General features: G+C 45.6%; 1 protein-coding gene across 2 annotated transcripts; it reads left to right on the plus strand.

Annotated features, from left to right (window-relative positions):
• Positions 1-405: 405 nt before the first annotated feature.
• dgke (diacylglycerol kinase, epsilon) lies at positions 406-14,909 on the plus strand. 2 transcript variants are annotated; one of them, XM_066666048.1, is made up of 11 exons: positions 406-1,951; positions 4,130-4,289; positions 4,796-4,915; positions 5,548-5,691; positions 6,074-6,231; positions 6,394-6,442; positions 6,526-6,639; positions 7,368-7,439; positions 8,363-8,490; positions 10,067-10,178; positions 10,328-14,909. In XM_066666048.1, exons 1-11 carry the CDS (start codon positions 1,530-1,532, stop codon positions 10,556-10,558), a joined length of 1,710 nt encoding a protein of 569 aa, XP_066522145.1. In that variant the 5' UTR covers positions 406-1,529; the 3' UTR covers positions 10,559-14,909. The 2 variants fall into 2 exon arrangements, with proteins under 2 accessions (XP_066522145.1, XP_066522146.1); XM_066666049.1 differs by having other exon boundaries at positions 10,067-10,130.
• The last annotated feature ends 1,747 nt before the right edge of the window (positions 14,910-16,656 follow it).

Consider the following 16,656-nt stretch of genomic DNA (forward strand, 5'->3'; position numbering starts at 1 on the left):
GCAGAAAACCAATTAAACATTCATTTTTTAACGAAAAATAAGAACACAAATGGTCACGAATGGGTTAACGCTCTTCAACGTCCAGCCAACCCCCGTTCCAATATTCTCGCTTCTGATTGGTCGAAGCGGAGCGGGTTTTTCAGGGTGCGTCATAGATTTTTCCGCGGCTGTGTCCTAATTTACTTCACACTCCACACCTAGTGTACTCGTTTCCCGAGTGTTTGTCATTCTCTTTCTCCCAAATAGTGTTCTTTCCGTGCCGCAGGGAATCCATGGCGGTGTCCCAAATATTTAATTACATATTATGCCTTCGTTTGGGTGCAGTAGACTTTATTATAAGACTCAGGAAGTGCACTAAGTTTGAAGCAATGAGTCAATTGGGACGCAGCCCTCCTGTGTTCTGATGGAGGGGAAGAGCGCAGAAAACCTGACAGGCTTTAAACCTGGGTTATTTTGAGGGTTTTTGGGACATTTGGGGCTTTATTTTGTGATGTTTATGTCGTGGCGACACAAGGAAGCTGTAATGCGAGGGTTTGGGGCGTTACTGTTGATGTAGGGCTCTTTTAGTCTTCAGTATTCTCGGACTTAGGTTTGTTTTGTGATGTTCTGAGGTTATTATTGGAGCTTTATATTCAGACTTGGTTTCTGACTGTGTTTATTGGTTCTCCAGATGCAGGCAGCTGTTCGGATTGAGACTGTGGTCGCTCTAATGTTGAATGTGTGTTGGTGTGAGTTGTGGTCCCCGTGTTTAGGGAATGTGTATGTAGTGAATGTTAAAGTTGGATATTAAGCCTAATCTCATTGAACTGTAGTGAACTGGGCTCATCCAGATGTTCTAGGTCTCGTTGTTTATGGTGATGCAGTGATCTAAGGTAATCCAGATGTTGCCTGGTGTTCTGAACTTACATGGAGATGTTTACAGGTTCTTATAAATGCACTGAAGTGAAGTTGAGCTCATACTGATGCCATAAACCTTACAGATGTTATGATTATGACCCGAACTCGTACAGATGTTTACCTGAACTTGATCTGGTCTTAAATGACCCAGATGTTTTAATCAGAGATCATTGATGCAGTGATCTGAAATCATCCAGATGTTTACCTGAGCTTATATTGATGCTGTGGTTGGAGCTGATACAGATGTTTACTTGAGCACATACAGATGTGCAGATTCAGGCTCATATTGATGCCTTGATTGGAGCCCAGACAGATGTTTGTCAGGCTCATACAGATGTTGTGAATTTAGCAGAAATTAATCATGCAGATGTTTGTCAAGTTGTTTTGAGGTTTACTTGAGCAGATGTTTTTGAGGCTCATACAGATGTGATTTTAGAAGAACTCATACAGATGTTTATTTGAGCTCATATTGAATTGAACTTATATTAATGCCATGATTTGAAAGCTTGCAGATGTTTACCGGTGCTTATACAGATGTTCTGATTTGAGGTCCCCTTGGTTCTGTGACCTTAGCTGATCGTAGGACAGTTGTTTTGGACATTGCTTTAATAAGTCTCAGGTGATCCCTGACCATGGAGGACTGGCGAGAGGACTGGACGCTGCTGTTCTGGACGGGTTTTGCGGTTCTGCTGCCGGTCCTCATCACGCTGTGGTGCAGTGTCCAGCGTCCGAAGAGGAAGGTGCAGCTGAAGGACCTTTTCCGGAGGAGTAAGCACGGATGGCACTACACGGATCTGTTTAATAAGCCCACATACTGCTGCGTGTGTACCCAGCCCATGCTGCAGGGGGCGTTCTGCGACTGTTGTGGCATCTGCGCAGACGAGGACTGCGTGCACAAAGCTGACCTCACGCTGCAGTGTAAAGAGATCATGACCCTGACGCAGACGGACAATACCTTCCTGCACCGCTGGGTCAGGGGGAACGTTCCTTTGGCCAGTTACTGTGCCGTCTGCAAACAGCAGTGTGGGACACAGCCCAAACTCTGTGACTACAGGTAACTATAGCTACAGGTAACTACAGGTCACTATAGCTACAGGTCACTATAACTACAGGTAACTAAAGGTCACTATAGCTACAGGTAACTACAGCTACAGCTCACTATAACTACAGGTAACTTCACCTACAGATCACTATAGCTGCAGGTAAATACAGGTTACTATAGCTACAGGTCACTATAACTACAGGTAACTAAAGGTCACTATACCTACAGGTAACTACAGTTACAGGTAACTACAGTTACAGCTCACTATAACTACCGGTAACTACAGGTAACTATAGCTACAAGTAACTACAACTACAGGTAACTATAGCTACAGCTCACTATAACTACAGGTAACTATAGCTACAGGTAACTACAGTTACAGCTCACTATAACTACAGGTAACTATAGCTACAGGTAACTATAGCTACAAGGAACTACAACTACAGGTAACTATAGCTACAGGTAACTACAGCTACAGGTAACTACAGTTACAGCTCATTATAACTACTGGTAACTATAGCTACAGGTAACTATAGGTACAAGTAACTACAACTACAGGCAACTACAGGTAACTATAGCTACAAGTAACTACAACTACAGGTAAGTACAGGTAACTACAGTTACACCTCACTATAACTACAGGTAACTATAGCTACAAGTAACTACAGGTTACTATAGCTACAGGTAACTATAGCTACAGGTAACTACAGCTACAGGTAGCTTTATGTCTTTATATCTATGTGTTTTAATGTACAGGTGTTTTTAGTAAGGACACTGTGTGTGTGTTTCTGTGCAGGTGTGTGTGTAGTAAACGCTGTGTGTGTGTCTCTGTGCAGGTGTGTGTGTAGTAAACACTGTGTGTGTGTGTCTCTGTGCAGGTGTGTGTGTAGTAAACACTGTGTGTGTGTCTCTGTGCAGGTGTGTGTGTGTAGTAAAGACCGTGTGTATGTGTGTTTATGTGCAGGTGTGTGTGTAGTAAACGCTGTGTGTGTGTCTCTGTGCAGGTGTGTGTGTAGTAAACACTGTGTGTGTGTGTCTCTGTGCAGGTGTGTGTGTAGTAAACACTGTGTGTGTGTCTCTGTGCAGGTGTGTGTGTGTAGTAAAGACCGTGTGTATGTGTGTTTATGTGCAGGTGTGTGTGTAGTAAACACTGTGTGTGTGTTTGTGTGCAGGTGTGTGTGTAGTAAAGACCCTGTGTGTGTGTGTGTTTGTGTGCAGGTGTGTGTGTAGTAAAGACCCTGTGTGTGTGTGTGTGTGTGTGTGTGTGTGTGTGTGTTTCTGTGCAGGGGTTTGTGTAGTAAACACTGTGTGTGTGTGTTTGTGTGCAGGTGTGTGTGTAGTAAAGACCCTGTGTGTGTGTGTGTGTGTGTGTGTGTGTGTGTGTGTGTTTCTGTGCAGGGGTTAGTGTAGTAAACACTGTGTGTGTGTTTCTGTGCAGGTGTGTGTGTGTGTGTGTTTATGTGCAGGTGTGTGTGTATGTGTGTGTGGGTGTGTTTGTGTGCAGGTGTGTGTGTAGTAAAGACCCTGTGTGTGTGTGTGTGTGTGTGTATTTATGTGCAGGTGTGTGTGTGTGTGTGTATGGTAAAGAACCTCTGTGTGTGTGTGTGTTTATGTGCGGGTGTGTGTGTAGTAAAGACCCTGTGTGTGTGTGTGTGTTTATGTGCAAGTGTGTGTGTAGTAAAGACCCTGTGTGTGTGTGTGTGTGTGCAGGTGTGTATGTGTGTTTAGTAAAGACCCTGTGTGTGTGTGTGTGTGTGTGTTTATGTGCAGGTGTGTGTGTGTGTGTGTAGTAAAGACCCTGTGTGTGTGTGTGTGTGTGTGTGTAGTAAAGACCCTGTGCGTGTGTGTGTTTATGTGCAGGTGTGTGTGTAGTAAAGACCCTGTGTGTGTGTGTGTGTGTGTGTGTGTGTGTGTGTAGTAAAGACCCTGTGCGTGTGTGTGTTTATGTGCAGGTGTGTGTGCAGTAAAGACCCTGTGTGTGTGTGTGTGTGTGTAGTAAAGACCCTGTGTGTGTGTGTGTTTATGTGCAGGTGTGTGTGTAGTAAAGACCCTGTGTGTGTGTGTGTTTATGTGCAGGTGTGTGTGTAGTAAAGACCCTGTGTGTGTGTGTGTTTATGTGCAGGTGTGTGTGTAATAAAGACCCTGTGTGTGTGTGTGTAGTAAAGACCCTGTGTGTGTGTTTATGTGCAGGTGTGTGTGGTGTCAGATGACGGTCCATGACGAGTGTAAGGATGATCTGATTGGAGGAGAGCAGTGTGATTTGGGAGAGTTTCGCTCCATCATCATTCCTCCTCTTTACCTGCACCAGGTGAACAAACTGAGGCGGCGGCACCCGGACGAGTTCTGCAAGGTAACAGCACACCTGAATACACACTGATCTGGGGTCTGATTTAGAGGCGGGATCTGCCTTTACTCCAGCCTCTGAAATCTGACGATGTACACATTTTTACAGTTCACAAATTAAAATAATTAAAATAATACTGATGCACTGTTTAGGAACTCAGGGACATGCTTCGCACTTTCGCTCCTTGTGTGTGTTGTGTGTCACTGAGCACATGTTCATTCGTGGATTTCTCACGTCAGTTCATCAATGTGTTGTTTTCACCGTGTCTGCTCCAGCCAATCAGAGCGTAAGACGGTTTAAAGCTATTGCACCAACCACTCACAGCACGCATTTGCTGAACCAATCAGCTCGAGCGGTGGGGGACAGCGGTGTGGTGTGTATCAGGGTCAGAGCGCTGTGAATTGTGCTCTTTGTTTTAAACCTGTAGCATCTGTATCAGTGAAGAACAAACATTATAAACAGAGAATAATGCACTTTCAGTTGATTTACTGAGTGCTGTATTTTTCCTGTAGCTGGCTACAGCCTGTGGGAGAGGGTGGAGCCCCCTGCTGGTGCTGACCAACACCCGCAGTGGAAATAACATGGGGGACGTTCTGCTGGGAGAATTTCGGACCCTCCTCAACCCCGTCCAGGTATCTGTGTCTCTCTGTTTACAGAGGCACTGTGTGTTCACAGGTGTGAGAGAATGTGTGAGTGTGTGTCACCCTGTGAAGGACTGGCGCCCCCTCCAGGGTGTGTTCCTGCCTTGTGCCCAGTGATTCTGGGTAGACTCCTGTCCCACCGTGACCCTGAACTGGATGAGGGCTACAGACAATGAATGAATGAATGAATATTGAAGTGAATTCATTAAATTATATTAGCATCATCACCAGAACCCACTAATGTTTATATGTGTCTGAATGCCATCAAATCCTCACAGCAGTGTTCTAAAATAATGTGAAGCCTTCTCAGGAGAGTAGAGAATCTTTATTTCAGGAGATTTATTTCGGCTTTTCAGTTTATATATCAACACTGTCCAAAAACAGTAGTGTTTTCATTTGTGTGTGTGTCTGTGTGTGTCTGTGTGTGTGTGTCTGTGTGTCTGTGTCTGTGTGTGTGTGCGTGTGTGTCTGTGTGTGTGTGTGTGTGTCTGTGTGTGTGTGCGTGTGTGTCTGTGTGTGTGTGTCTGTGTGTGTGTGCGTGTGTGTCTGTGTGTGTGTGTCTGTGTGTGTGTGCGTGTGTGTCTGTGTGTGTCTGTGTGTGTGTGTGTGTGTGTGTGTTGCAGGTGTTTGATCTCTCTGAAATAGCTCCAGTTAAAGCTCTGCAGCTGTGCACTCTGCTGCCCCCTGGTGTGGTTCGTGTGTTGGTGTGTGGAGGAGATGGGACGGTGGGCTGGGTCCTGGACGCCATCGACACCATGAAACTGAAGGTACTCCAGCATTGTTTATTCTCTCTTTCTCTCTCTCTCTCTCTTTCTCTCTCCCTCTCTCTCTCTCTCTCACTCCTCTCTCTCTCTCTCTCTCTCTCCTCACTCTCTATCTCTTTCTCTCTCCCTCTCTCTCTCTCTCTCCTCTCTCTCTCTCTCCTCACTCTCTCTCTCTCTCTCTCTCTCTCTCTCTCTTTCTCTTCTCTCTCTTTTTCTCTCTCCCTCTCTCTCACTCTCTATCTCTCTCTCTCCCTCTCTCCCTCTCTATCTCTCTCTCTCCTCTCTTTCTCTCTCTTCTTTCTCTCTCCCTCTCTCTCTCACTCTCTCTCTCTCTCTCTTTCTCTCTCCCTCTCTCTCACTCTCTATCTCTCTCTCTCTCTCTCAGGGTCAGGATCAGTTTATTCCCCGTGTGACCATCCTGCCCCTGGGCACAGGTAATGACCTGTCTAATTCTCTGGGCTGGGGGAGCGGTTACGCCGGGGAGGTCCCTATCGAGCAGGTCATCAGGAACGTCCTGGAGGCTGAGGTGATCAAGATGGACAGGTCAGTGAACGTCCCGTGTATCTGCAGGTATTAGAGGTCATTAAATGTGGAATGTGGTTCAGATGGAGCTCCGTCCTTGGCACGTAGTCACACTGAAGAGAAGTGTTCCGGTATCTAGAGCAGTCTCTTCACGGCCCTCGTTTCTGCTCCTCTATCTTTCAGGTGGAAAGTTCAGGTCGTCTCCAAAGGAAACTACTTCCGTAAACCCAAGGTGAGAGCAGCCGCGTCTAGACTCACAGCTGTGGTTTATCTGTGGTTCAAACGAGTGGCTGAATGTATTCAGTGTCTTGGCAGGTTTTGTCCATGAACAATTACTTCTCCGTGGGTCCAGACGCCCTGATGGCCCTGAACTTTCACGCTCACCGAGAAAAAACCCCGTCCTTCTTCTCCAGCCGCATCATCAACAAGGTCTGCCTGGCAGTGTACACACAAACACACACACACACACACACACAAAATCAATGCCATGAGCACAGTGCTATGATACTGTTCAATAAGAGCAGGGCTCTAAATCATGACCCTATCATCAGGAGATCACAATACTGTCAGATAGATAACTCACTGTCACACAGCTCCAGGGTCCTGGAGGTTGTGGGTTCGAGTCCCGCTCCGGGTGACTGTCTGTGAGGAGTGTGGTGTGTTCTCCCTGTGTCTGTGTGGGTTTCCTCCAGGTGACTGTCTGTGAGGAGTCTGGTGTGTTCTCCTTGTGTCTGTGTGGGTTTCCTCCGGGTGACTGTCTGTGAGGAGTGTGGTGTGTTCTCCCTGTGTCTGTGTGGGTTTCCTCCGGGTGACTGTCTGTGAGGAGTGTGGTGTGTTCTCCTTGTGTCTGCGTGGGTTTCCTCCGGGTGACTGTGAGAAGTGTGGTGTGTTCTCCCTGTGTCTGTGTGGGTTTCCTCCGGGTGACTGTCTGTGAGGAGTAGTAGAAGAAACAGCTGCCAAAGTACACTTTGCTGTTTCACTGTAGTTTCTAAAGCGGTAAAATAGATTCATTTCTGCTGAACAGTAAGGAGAGCTGGTGAGGTGTGGATTAATTCTCAAATCACTGACAAAACACCAAACCCAAAAGGCTTTTGTTCATTTCTGTTACGGAGTGTATATCCCATGTATTCACCCTGCTGTCATCTGTCATTTTGTAGGCGGTGTATTTCCTGTACGGAACCAAAGACTGTCTTGTGCAGGAGTGTAAAGACTTAGACAAAAGGATTGAGGTGAGGACTTGTCCCCTCTCAGACACCTTCCACATGTTTTTGAAATGTGGGCTCTTCGGCCTCCAGTTCACACACAAATGCACTTTATATAAGAACACAGGACGAGTATTTCTACCTCTGTCGTTGATACTCTAGGCTCAGCACCGCAGAAGCTGCACTGTGTAGCTCATTTGATGTCAGGATAGTGCTGTAGGGGGAGCCCAGCGTCACAAATACCAAATCTTACCTAATGTTTCTTTAATAAATGAGCTTTGCCTCTGTCTGCACTGTGAAGTGGGGATCGATCACATGTTCACAGCTGGATTGGACTTGGACCTGTACGTTATTACACTGGAAAGCGGAGGTGCTACAGCGCACTGCACTCACCCACCCACCCAGAGCCGTGACACTACACCAGGCCCAGACCAGGCCCAGTCAGACCTGCAGCTGCTGGGACAGCCCCGAGAGAGAAATGTTGGCTGCTGAAGATTGGCAAGAAAACTGCTGGAGATCAGGGGCTTGGCTCGTGTCTCTGAGTGGCCCCCACCTCGGGTCAGAGGGGGGTCAGCAGCGACGGGCCGGGTTTGACACGTATAAATATGCTTTTAGACACAACGTACAACAAGAATGTGCCTCCATCCGTTGTGCCGTTCACTAGTGCATTAGGGGCAGAGAACACACACACACACACACACACACACACCTGGATGCTCAAATGCCCCTCAGTTGTGGATGTTGAGGGAGGAGACAGTGCTGTTCCTTCTGCCCCTAGTGTTTTGGTCGAGGAGATTGAACCAGACGCCTTCCGGTCCCACCCCTGCTTCTCTAACCTTTATCTTACAATAAATACATGATGAATTTATACTCTGTCTTTACACCACTGTTATTATTTTGTTGCTGGAGATACAAGGTTATGTTCTGACAGCTGTTGTGATGTTGTGCAGCTGGAGCTGGACGGAGAGCGTGTGGCTCTGCCGAGTCTGGAAGGGATCATCGTGTGTAATATCGGCTACTGGGGAGGAGGCTGTCGGCTGTGGGAGGGAATGGGGGACGAACCTTGTCCTCCGACGCGGTGAGATGCTTAAAGGGCAATACACTTTCACTTACTATTATTTAACGAAACATGTCTGACGTTTACATTGTAAAGTTTTAAAACGAATCATTCACTCACCACTCGATACAAATTAAGCTACGTGTGTTTCATTCATCATGAGTGTGATATCACAACAAAGAGTGTGTATAAAATCGCTCTACACTCACTACAATAGCTGTTTGGCCCCGCCCATTTAGCCTACACCACGTTAACCCCGCCCATTCAGCCTACACCACGTTAGCCCCGCCCATTCAGCCTACACCACGTTAGCACCGCCCATTCAGGCTACACCACGTTAGCCCCGCCCATTCAGCCTACACCATGTTAGCACCGCCCATTCAGCCTACACCACGTTAGCACCGCCCATTCAGCCTACACCACGTTAGCACCGCCCATTCAGCACACATCACTTTAGCCCCGCCCATTCAGCCTACACCACGTTAGCCTCGCCCATTCAGCCTACACCACGTTAGCACCGCCCATTCAGCACACATCACTTTAGCCCCGCCCACTCAGCCTACAGCACTTTAGCCCCGCCCACTCAGCCTACAGCACTTTAGCCCCCGCCCATTCAGCCTACACCACGTTAGCCCCGCCCATTCAGCACACAGCACTTTAGTCCCCTCCCATTCAGCACACATCACTTTAGCCCCGCATACTCAGCCTACAGCACTTTAGCCCCGCCCACTCAGCCTACAGCACTTTAGCCCCGCCCACTCAGCCTACACCACGTTAGCCCCGCCCATTCAGCACACAGCACTTTAGCCCCCTCCCATTCAGCACACAGCACTTTAGCTGTTCCCATTCAGCACACATCACTTTAGCCCCGCCCACTCAGCCTACAGCACTTTAGCCCCGCCCACTCAGCCTACAGCACTTTAGCCCCGCCCATTCAGCCTACAGCACTTTGGCCCTACCCATTCAGCACACAGCACTTTAGCTGTGCCCATTCAGCATACATCACTTTAGCCCCGCCCATTCAGCACACAACACTTTAGCCCCGCCCATTCAGCACACAGCACTTTAGCTGTGCCCATTCAGTATACATCACTTTAGCCCCGCCCATTTAGCACACAGCACGTTGGCCCCGCCCACTCAGCCTACAGCACTTTAGCCCCGCCCATTCAGCACACATCACTTTAGCCCCGCCCACTCAGCCTACAGCACTTTAGCCCCGCCCATTCAGCATACATCACTTTAGCCCCCTCCCATTCCTGTTGAAGCAATGTAGCCTGTTGCTCCTGCAGGCGTCTGTAGTGGAGTTAATGGAGTGAAAAAATGTGGCAAAACTACATGCAGTTTTGAGTATTTCCACCAGAATTTTTCCACAATTTGGTCTGGACTCTTTCTGAACAAGGAGCCATAAGAGACAGCCAATCAGAAAGAAGATAATTTACATATATCAGCCTTAAAGTCACAGTCACGTTATCTCTGTATGGGTAATAGCTGTGTCTGTGTCTGTCATCTGTTTCTACTGCAGTGTGATATACTTCAGCTGTATGTAACCCTGTGTGTGTGTGTGTGTGTGTGTGTGTGTGTGTGTGTGTTTGTCCAGGCTGGATGACGGTCTGTTGGAGGTGGTGGGAGTTTTTGGCTCGTTTCACTGCGCTCAGATTCAGGTGAAACTCGCAAACCCTGTCAGACTGGGCCAGGCACACACAGTGAGGGTAAGAAACGTGTGTGTGTGTGTGTGTGTGTATGTGTATGTGTGTGTGGGGTCATGTGAATGCACACAAACACTGTAGATTGTTAGAGGGCTCAACTCTGCTTTCTCCTCGTCCTGTGACATGGTGAGATCCCTGTATTTCTCCTGCAGCTGGTGTTGAAGAGTTCCCGAATGCCGATGCAGGTGGACGGAGAGCCGTGGGCTCAGGGTCCCTCCACCATCACCATTACCCACAAAACCCAGGCCCTGATGCTGTACCACAGCGCCGAGCAGACCGATGACGACGAGGACGACTCCAGTGGCTCCGAGGGCGAAGGTTACGCAGCTCACCGCAGCACAAACGCCAAGTACACTCCAGAGAAGAGCGCTTCGTCTCTATAAGGTCTTCTCCGCACCCCACAGCCATTTACAGCACGACTCGGGGGCGGAGAAACAACAGCTTTCGGTTCCAGAACTGCTGTGTGTTATTCCCAATCAGACCCAGAATGAGTCTTCAGTGGCTCCTTACTCCCTCCTTATTTCAAGTCGTGAAATAAAGCCTTCTGTACAACCTGGATCCATTATATGTTCAAGAGAAGGTAGTCCATCACTGTCACTGAGGACTCCTCTGGTGAGGGGAATCTCCAACCTGGAGGAGGAGGGTGGCCTCGCCCTTAAGCGAGGGAATGCCTCACACTCTGCAGAACCTGGAGGCACTGTCCCGAGACCACTGTGAACACTCCAGAGCTGGAATATGAGCTAAGCGTCTTCAGCATCGTGGACTGATCACATACCACCTCCCGTGAGTTGATGGTGGTCTCTTGGGATTCCCTCGTCCTATTGTTGGGCGTTTCCCCTTGACGTTAAACTACACTGCTCGTAGGGTCTGGTTCGTGGACACGGATTAAGCTTAATCCTGGACTATGCAGCATTTTAAATGGAGATTTAGGCCCTGGACTCGTCCAAATCCACGTCCAGAAGACAGGCCTATAGTATTCGACTGTTCCTAGTTCCTAGTCTAGATTTAAGGTGGTTATTTAAACCATTGTCCCGTGTTAGTCCTGTATCTCTGAGAATAACACACAGCGGCTCTGGAGGCTTCAGGTTAACCTGTTTAGTTACCATAGCAACCGCATCCCATAATGCCTGCGCTCCTCTGTATTGCCCCCACCTTTGCCAAAGCTCTTGCTTTTCCTCGGCCGTCCACAAGGGGTCAGTGGCGTAGAGTGAACCTCAAGTAAAATTAGACAGATATTTTAAGCCTGAACTTAAGGGGCGTCTACATGGAATTATATTGATTTAGGGCTTAAGTTAATCAGATTTATTCAGAAAATTAGCTTCGGGAGCCTGCACTGTGTCCAAATGTTTGTAGACGCTCCTTATAATGACTGACTACAGCTACTACCAGTGTCCAATGCTAAGATTGAGCTACAGAAGTGAACCCCCCTCTAGAACTATCTATCCAAGATCAGTAGCTGTCCTCACTGAAGTTTCTGTGGCTGAATGCCATCAAATGCTCACAGAAAGTTTACACCATGTGGTGTAAAGCATTGCCAGAGAAGTAGAAGCTGTTTTTACTTCAGAAACGGACAAAACCGCTTCTAAATAACCATTAACTTCAGAAGAAACGATAGACAAGAGGGTGTCTAACCTTTTATTTTATTTTTTATTTTATTTAGCCACAGAGTGAGATCCAAACCTTATCAGAGCCACTCTCTTAGAGCAGAGAATCACACACAGAGAGTGACTTTAACTGTGACTTTAGCACTGAAAAAGCCTGCTGTATAAAGATATAAAGCATGCACTGATTGTGTCCCACTGGACCACCTTAAAAACGTAGGGGAACTCTTACTCGAGTTTGAAGACGGTTTTGTGCAATAATCCCCACCACATCCTGTGAAATATAAGTGTGTGTTTGGCCACATATTAATAACAACACAGACACGTCAGCCACAAGATGAGGCCGTGTCCCCAGGTCATCGGTGTTCGGTGGTTTTAATCTTGTGGCCGATGGTGTATGGACCTGAATATGAGGAGGTTGTAGACGTGTGTGAGTGATGTGCCATTGATTCTGCTCTAACAGCAGCTACCTTTCTGTTCTTTGTGTGTTTTTAGTTTTAGTTTTGGGTTTTTAAGGAGCTACAGGGGGGATTTGTTTATTTATTGTTTAAATAACAATGAAAAAATCATTCTGCATTGTGTAAGACACCTTTAAATGTGTGGTATTTAAACACATCGCTGGAAAATCGTATCCGAAAATGTATTAACTGCTGGATTTTGAGCGTCCGGAGCTTATTCCGAAGCCAGGTTTTGGCCGGTTGCTCGTACAAACACACACAAGGCCGCAGGTCGATCAAGGACCAGATCAAACATTTGCTCATGACCTGAAGATGCTCAGTAAACACGGGTCTCACCTGTAGCTTCAGATCAACTCTGATTTATTTTTATTTCTTTCCATTTCTTAATTTTGAAAAGCACTGTGTTTTATTTAAAGCCTGGTTTACACTGAAATTATTCTAAAATGTTGGTTTGATTTTTATAAAAGGACAGAAAAGCTGAGGAGATCTAAACCCCAAAAGTTTACAGGTGCACTCTGTAGTCTACCTGTTGCTCTGCATACTTTGTTCTTCAGCGCTCAGAGCAGGTGTGACGTGGTGGTGGTGTGAGATCAGAATCAAACCTGTTCCGTGGGGGGGTCCTGTGGGGGTCATGAGCATTGACGAAATGGGGCTAAAAAGTATGCAGAACGACAGAAGGACTACAGTCTGTGACTGTGAAACTACAGCGTGCTCCGGTGTGTGGTCAGTGGAGCTGCTGAGAGACAGAGTGAAGAGGTAGAATTTAAAAAAAAGCTTTAAATGTAGCTCTATTCACAGTGAATTTCATACTATTTATTTCCATCAGATTCCCACTGGTATTCCTTAGTTATTATTATTATTATTATTATTATTGCTGTAGATAAAGGAAATGCGGACTAAGCCATAAAGCACTGAGAGTTTTCTATCCACAGTTTGCTGCCTGTTTGTAAAGAGAAATACTAGAGAAGAGCTTTTATTTTGAAGTTTCTCAGAGATAAAGAAGAGCTTTTATTTTGAAGTTTCTCAGAGTGAGGTGTCCACACTGTTGACGACTCTCTGAGCAGAGGAACGTTTTCTGAAATGTATTTAGCGCCGTGTTTCTGTTTCTGTCGAGTTCTCACCTCAGAGGAAAATGGAATATATTCAAAATACACAGATTTTAATTTGTATGTAATATGCAGATAATTAGTTAATTCATATTTAATTTGTGTTAGAATATTAGATGTAAATATGTAGCTGTAAAATTCACTATTTCATTCATTATCTGTGACCCTTATCCAGTTCAGGGTCGCGTTTGGGGCCGGAGTCTACCCAGAATCACTGGGCGCAAGGCGGGAATACACCCTGGAGGGGGCGCCAGTCCTTCACAGGGCGACACACACTCACACATTCACTCACACACTTACACCTTCGGACACTTTTGAGTCTCCAATGGAACCCTGCTGTAAAATTATAAACATAAAATTTAAATATTTCACATCACATTTAAAGGGCCGGTGTTACAGAAATTTAAAGCAACTCCTTTCACTTTCCAAGTCCTTACGATCCAATCATGGACATTTCGCTATAAAAACCACCCATTCTTAAGTCTGTGTGTCTGTGATGTCACAAAACTTGTCTACATTCATCCACCATCTTGTTTTTGTGATGTCACAAATGCACAGACTTGAAAAGGAGTGGTTTTCACACCTCCGTTTCCGTATATGGAGTGCTTTGAAAACATGTCCTTATTTTGTGATGTCACAAACCTTGTTTACATATATCCAGCGTCCTGTGTTTCTGTGATGTGAAGTGAGTTCAGGACGTAAACACAGACGTCGTGAACGAACACTTATAAGACATCAATAGAAAGAAAATGTATTTGAATACATTCCATTTGTAAAAAGAAAGCGCTCAGTGAATGAATGAGTGAATGAAGTTGTGGGGACTTTAGGTTTGAAGTTGTTTTGTTTCTGAGGCTGTGAAGATGATTATAACGTGTGTGCGCCGCCTGATTCTCTTCAGAAAGCTTTTATAATTATTATAATTTGTATTTTTATGTTGTGGGTGGTGTTATGGTAAAATAATAGTAACTTAGAGTAATTTAGGAACATCCCTCTCTTTGTCGACACCCGGTGCTGAAAAGAACAGCAGAAAAAAACAAAATGACGATGTTTGTGCTTCCACTGGGAGATTAAACCCCACTGGAGTCACCCTTTGAAACCCCTCCTGGTGGAACCACCCCAGCCCTGGTAAAGCTCGGCCACGGTACGAGAAAAAGTCCCGCCGTCGTTCCCTGTTACAGCTACAGATGTGTTTTACGTGAAATTCCTGTTGAATCTAACTACTGTAAACTGACAATGGTTATAAATGTGTTGTTTTTTTCTGTTTGTGTTTTATTTACATTGAAAGGAGGTCAGAATTAAACTGTAAATATACAGCTTTTTGACCGTTATATTTACCGTTTTATGTTCTACACCACGTTTGACCACAGTTAGCAGGATACGTGAAGAAAACAACCACCTCCTGATCTACTGCACAACAGTCTTGATTTCCAGGTGAAAAATAGTCACCGAGGCTTGAGGCAGTCATTGTTTATTTTGTGCTAAATGCTAACTGTTGGACACGAATGAGTTAAAAATTGCGGAAGTGAATGTAAAGCCGAGGTTTTGGACCTGAACCCTTAATAAATATTTTTCCACACTCCTCTGCTCCGACTGTTGTTATAAATAAAACACCTCAGACACCAGGGAATACACAATAATCACTTTATTTATTGCATGCGTCAAACTGAACACAGCACGGAAACATTCAGTAGATAGCTTCAGTACAGGTTTAACAAAGACAAACGTTTACAAATCTGACTAATGCTAATGGGAACTAGCGGCTCATATTTTGATTTTCAGTGCAGAAGCTTTAGGGTTAAATTCCCAAAATTAAAGATTATATTAAAGAAAATACAAACCGGATTCCAAAAAAGTTGGGACACTAAACAAATTGTGAATAAAAACTGAATGCAATGATGAGGAGGAGGCGCCAACATCTAATATTTTATTCAGAATAGAACACACATCACAGATCAAAAGTTTAAACTGAGAGAATGTATCATTTTAAGGGAAAAATATGTTGTTTCAAAATTCCACAGCGTCAACAAATCCCAAAAAAGTTGGGACAAGGCCATTTTTTACCACTGTGTGGCATCCCCCCCTTCTTCTTACAACACTCAACAGACGTCTGGGGACAGAGGAGACCAGTTTCTCAAGTTTAGAAATAGGAATGCTCTCCCATTCATGTCTAATACAGGCCTCTAACTGTTCAATCGTCTTGGGCCTTCTTTGTCACACCTTCCTCTTTATGATGCTCCAAATGTTCTCTATAGGTGAAAGATCTGGACTGCAGGCTGCCATTTCAGTCCCCGGATCCTTCTCCTACGTAGCCATGATGTTGTGATTGCTGCAGAATGTGGTCTGGCATTATCTTGTTGAAAAATGCAGGGTCTTCCCTGAAAGAGATGACGTCTAAATGGGAGCATATGTTGTTCTAGAACCTGAACATAGTTCTCTGCATTAATGGTGCCTTTCCAGACATGCAAGCTGCCCATGCCACAAGCACTCATTCAACCCCATACCATCAGTGATGCAGGCTTCTGAACGGAGCGTTGATAACAACTTGGGTTATCCTTGTCCTCTCTGGTCCGGATGACATGGCGTCCCAGTGTTCCATAAAGAACTTCAAATCGTGACTCATCTGACCACAGAACAGTCTTCCATTTTGCCACACTCCATTTTAAAAGACCCCTGGCCCAGTGCAAACGTCTGAGCTTGTGGAGCTCGCTTAGAAATGGCTTCCTCTTTGCACTGTAGAGTTTCAGCTGGCGACGGCGGATGGCACGGTGGATTGTGTTCACTGACAATGCTTTCTGGAAGTATTCCTGAGCCCATTCTGTTATTTCCTTGACAGTGGCGTTCCTGTTTGAGGTGCAGTGACGTTTAAGGGCCTGGAGATCACGAGCGTCCAGTAGAGTTTTACGGCCCAGACCCTTACACACAGCAATTGTTCCAGATTCTCTGAATCTTTTGCTGATGTTATGCACGGTTGATGATAACTTAAAAGTCTTTGCTATTTTACGCTGGGTAACACCATTCTGGTATCGCTGCACTATCTTTCTGCTCAACAATGGTGGAATTGGTGATCCTCTTACCATCTTGACTTCAGAGAGACACTGACACTCTGAGAAGCTCTTTTTATACCCAATCATGTTGTCAATTGACCTAATTAGTGTTAATTGGTCTTCCAGCTGTTCGTTATATTCTCAATTTCCTTTTTCCAGCCACTTATTGCTACTTGTCCCAACTTTTTTGGGATTTGTTGACACTGTGAAATTTTGAATCAACATATTTTTCCTTTAAAATGTTACATTTACTCAGATTAAACTTTTGATCT

The sequence above is a fragment of the Hoplias malabaricus genome, chromosome 3, assembly GCF_029633855.1.
Source record: "Hoplias malabaricus isolate fHopMal1 chromosome 3, fHopMal1.hap1, whole genome shotgun sequence".
NCBI lineage: Eukaryota > Metazoa > Chordata > Actinopteri > Characiformes > Erythrinidae > Hoplias > Hoplias malabaricus.

Coding starts and splice junctions, on each gene's coding strand:
- dgke (XM_066666048.1), top strand. CDS start 1,530: ATGGAGGACTGGCGAGAGGACTGGACGCTGCTGTTCTGGACGGGTTTT. Junction 5,692..6,073: donor TCGACACCATGAAACTGAAG/GTACTCCAGCAT, acceptor TCTCTCTCTCAG/GGTCAGGATCAGTTTATTCC. Junction 7,440..8,362: donor ACTTAGACAAAAGGATTGAG/GTGAGGACTTGT, acceptor GATGTTGTGCAG/CTGGAGCTGGACGGAGAGCG.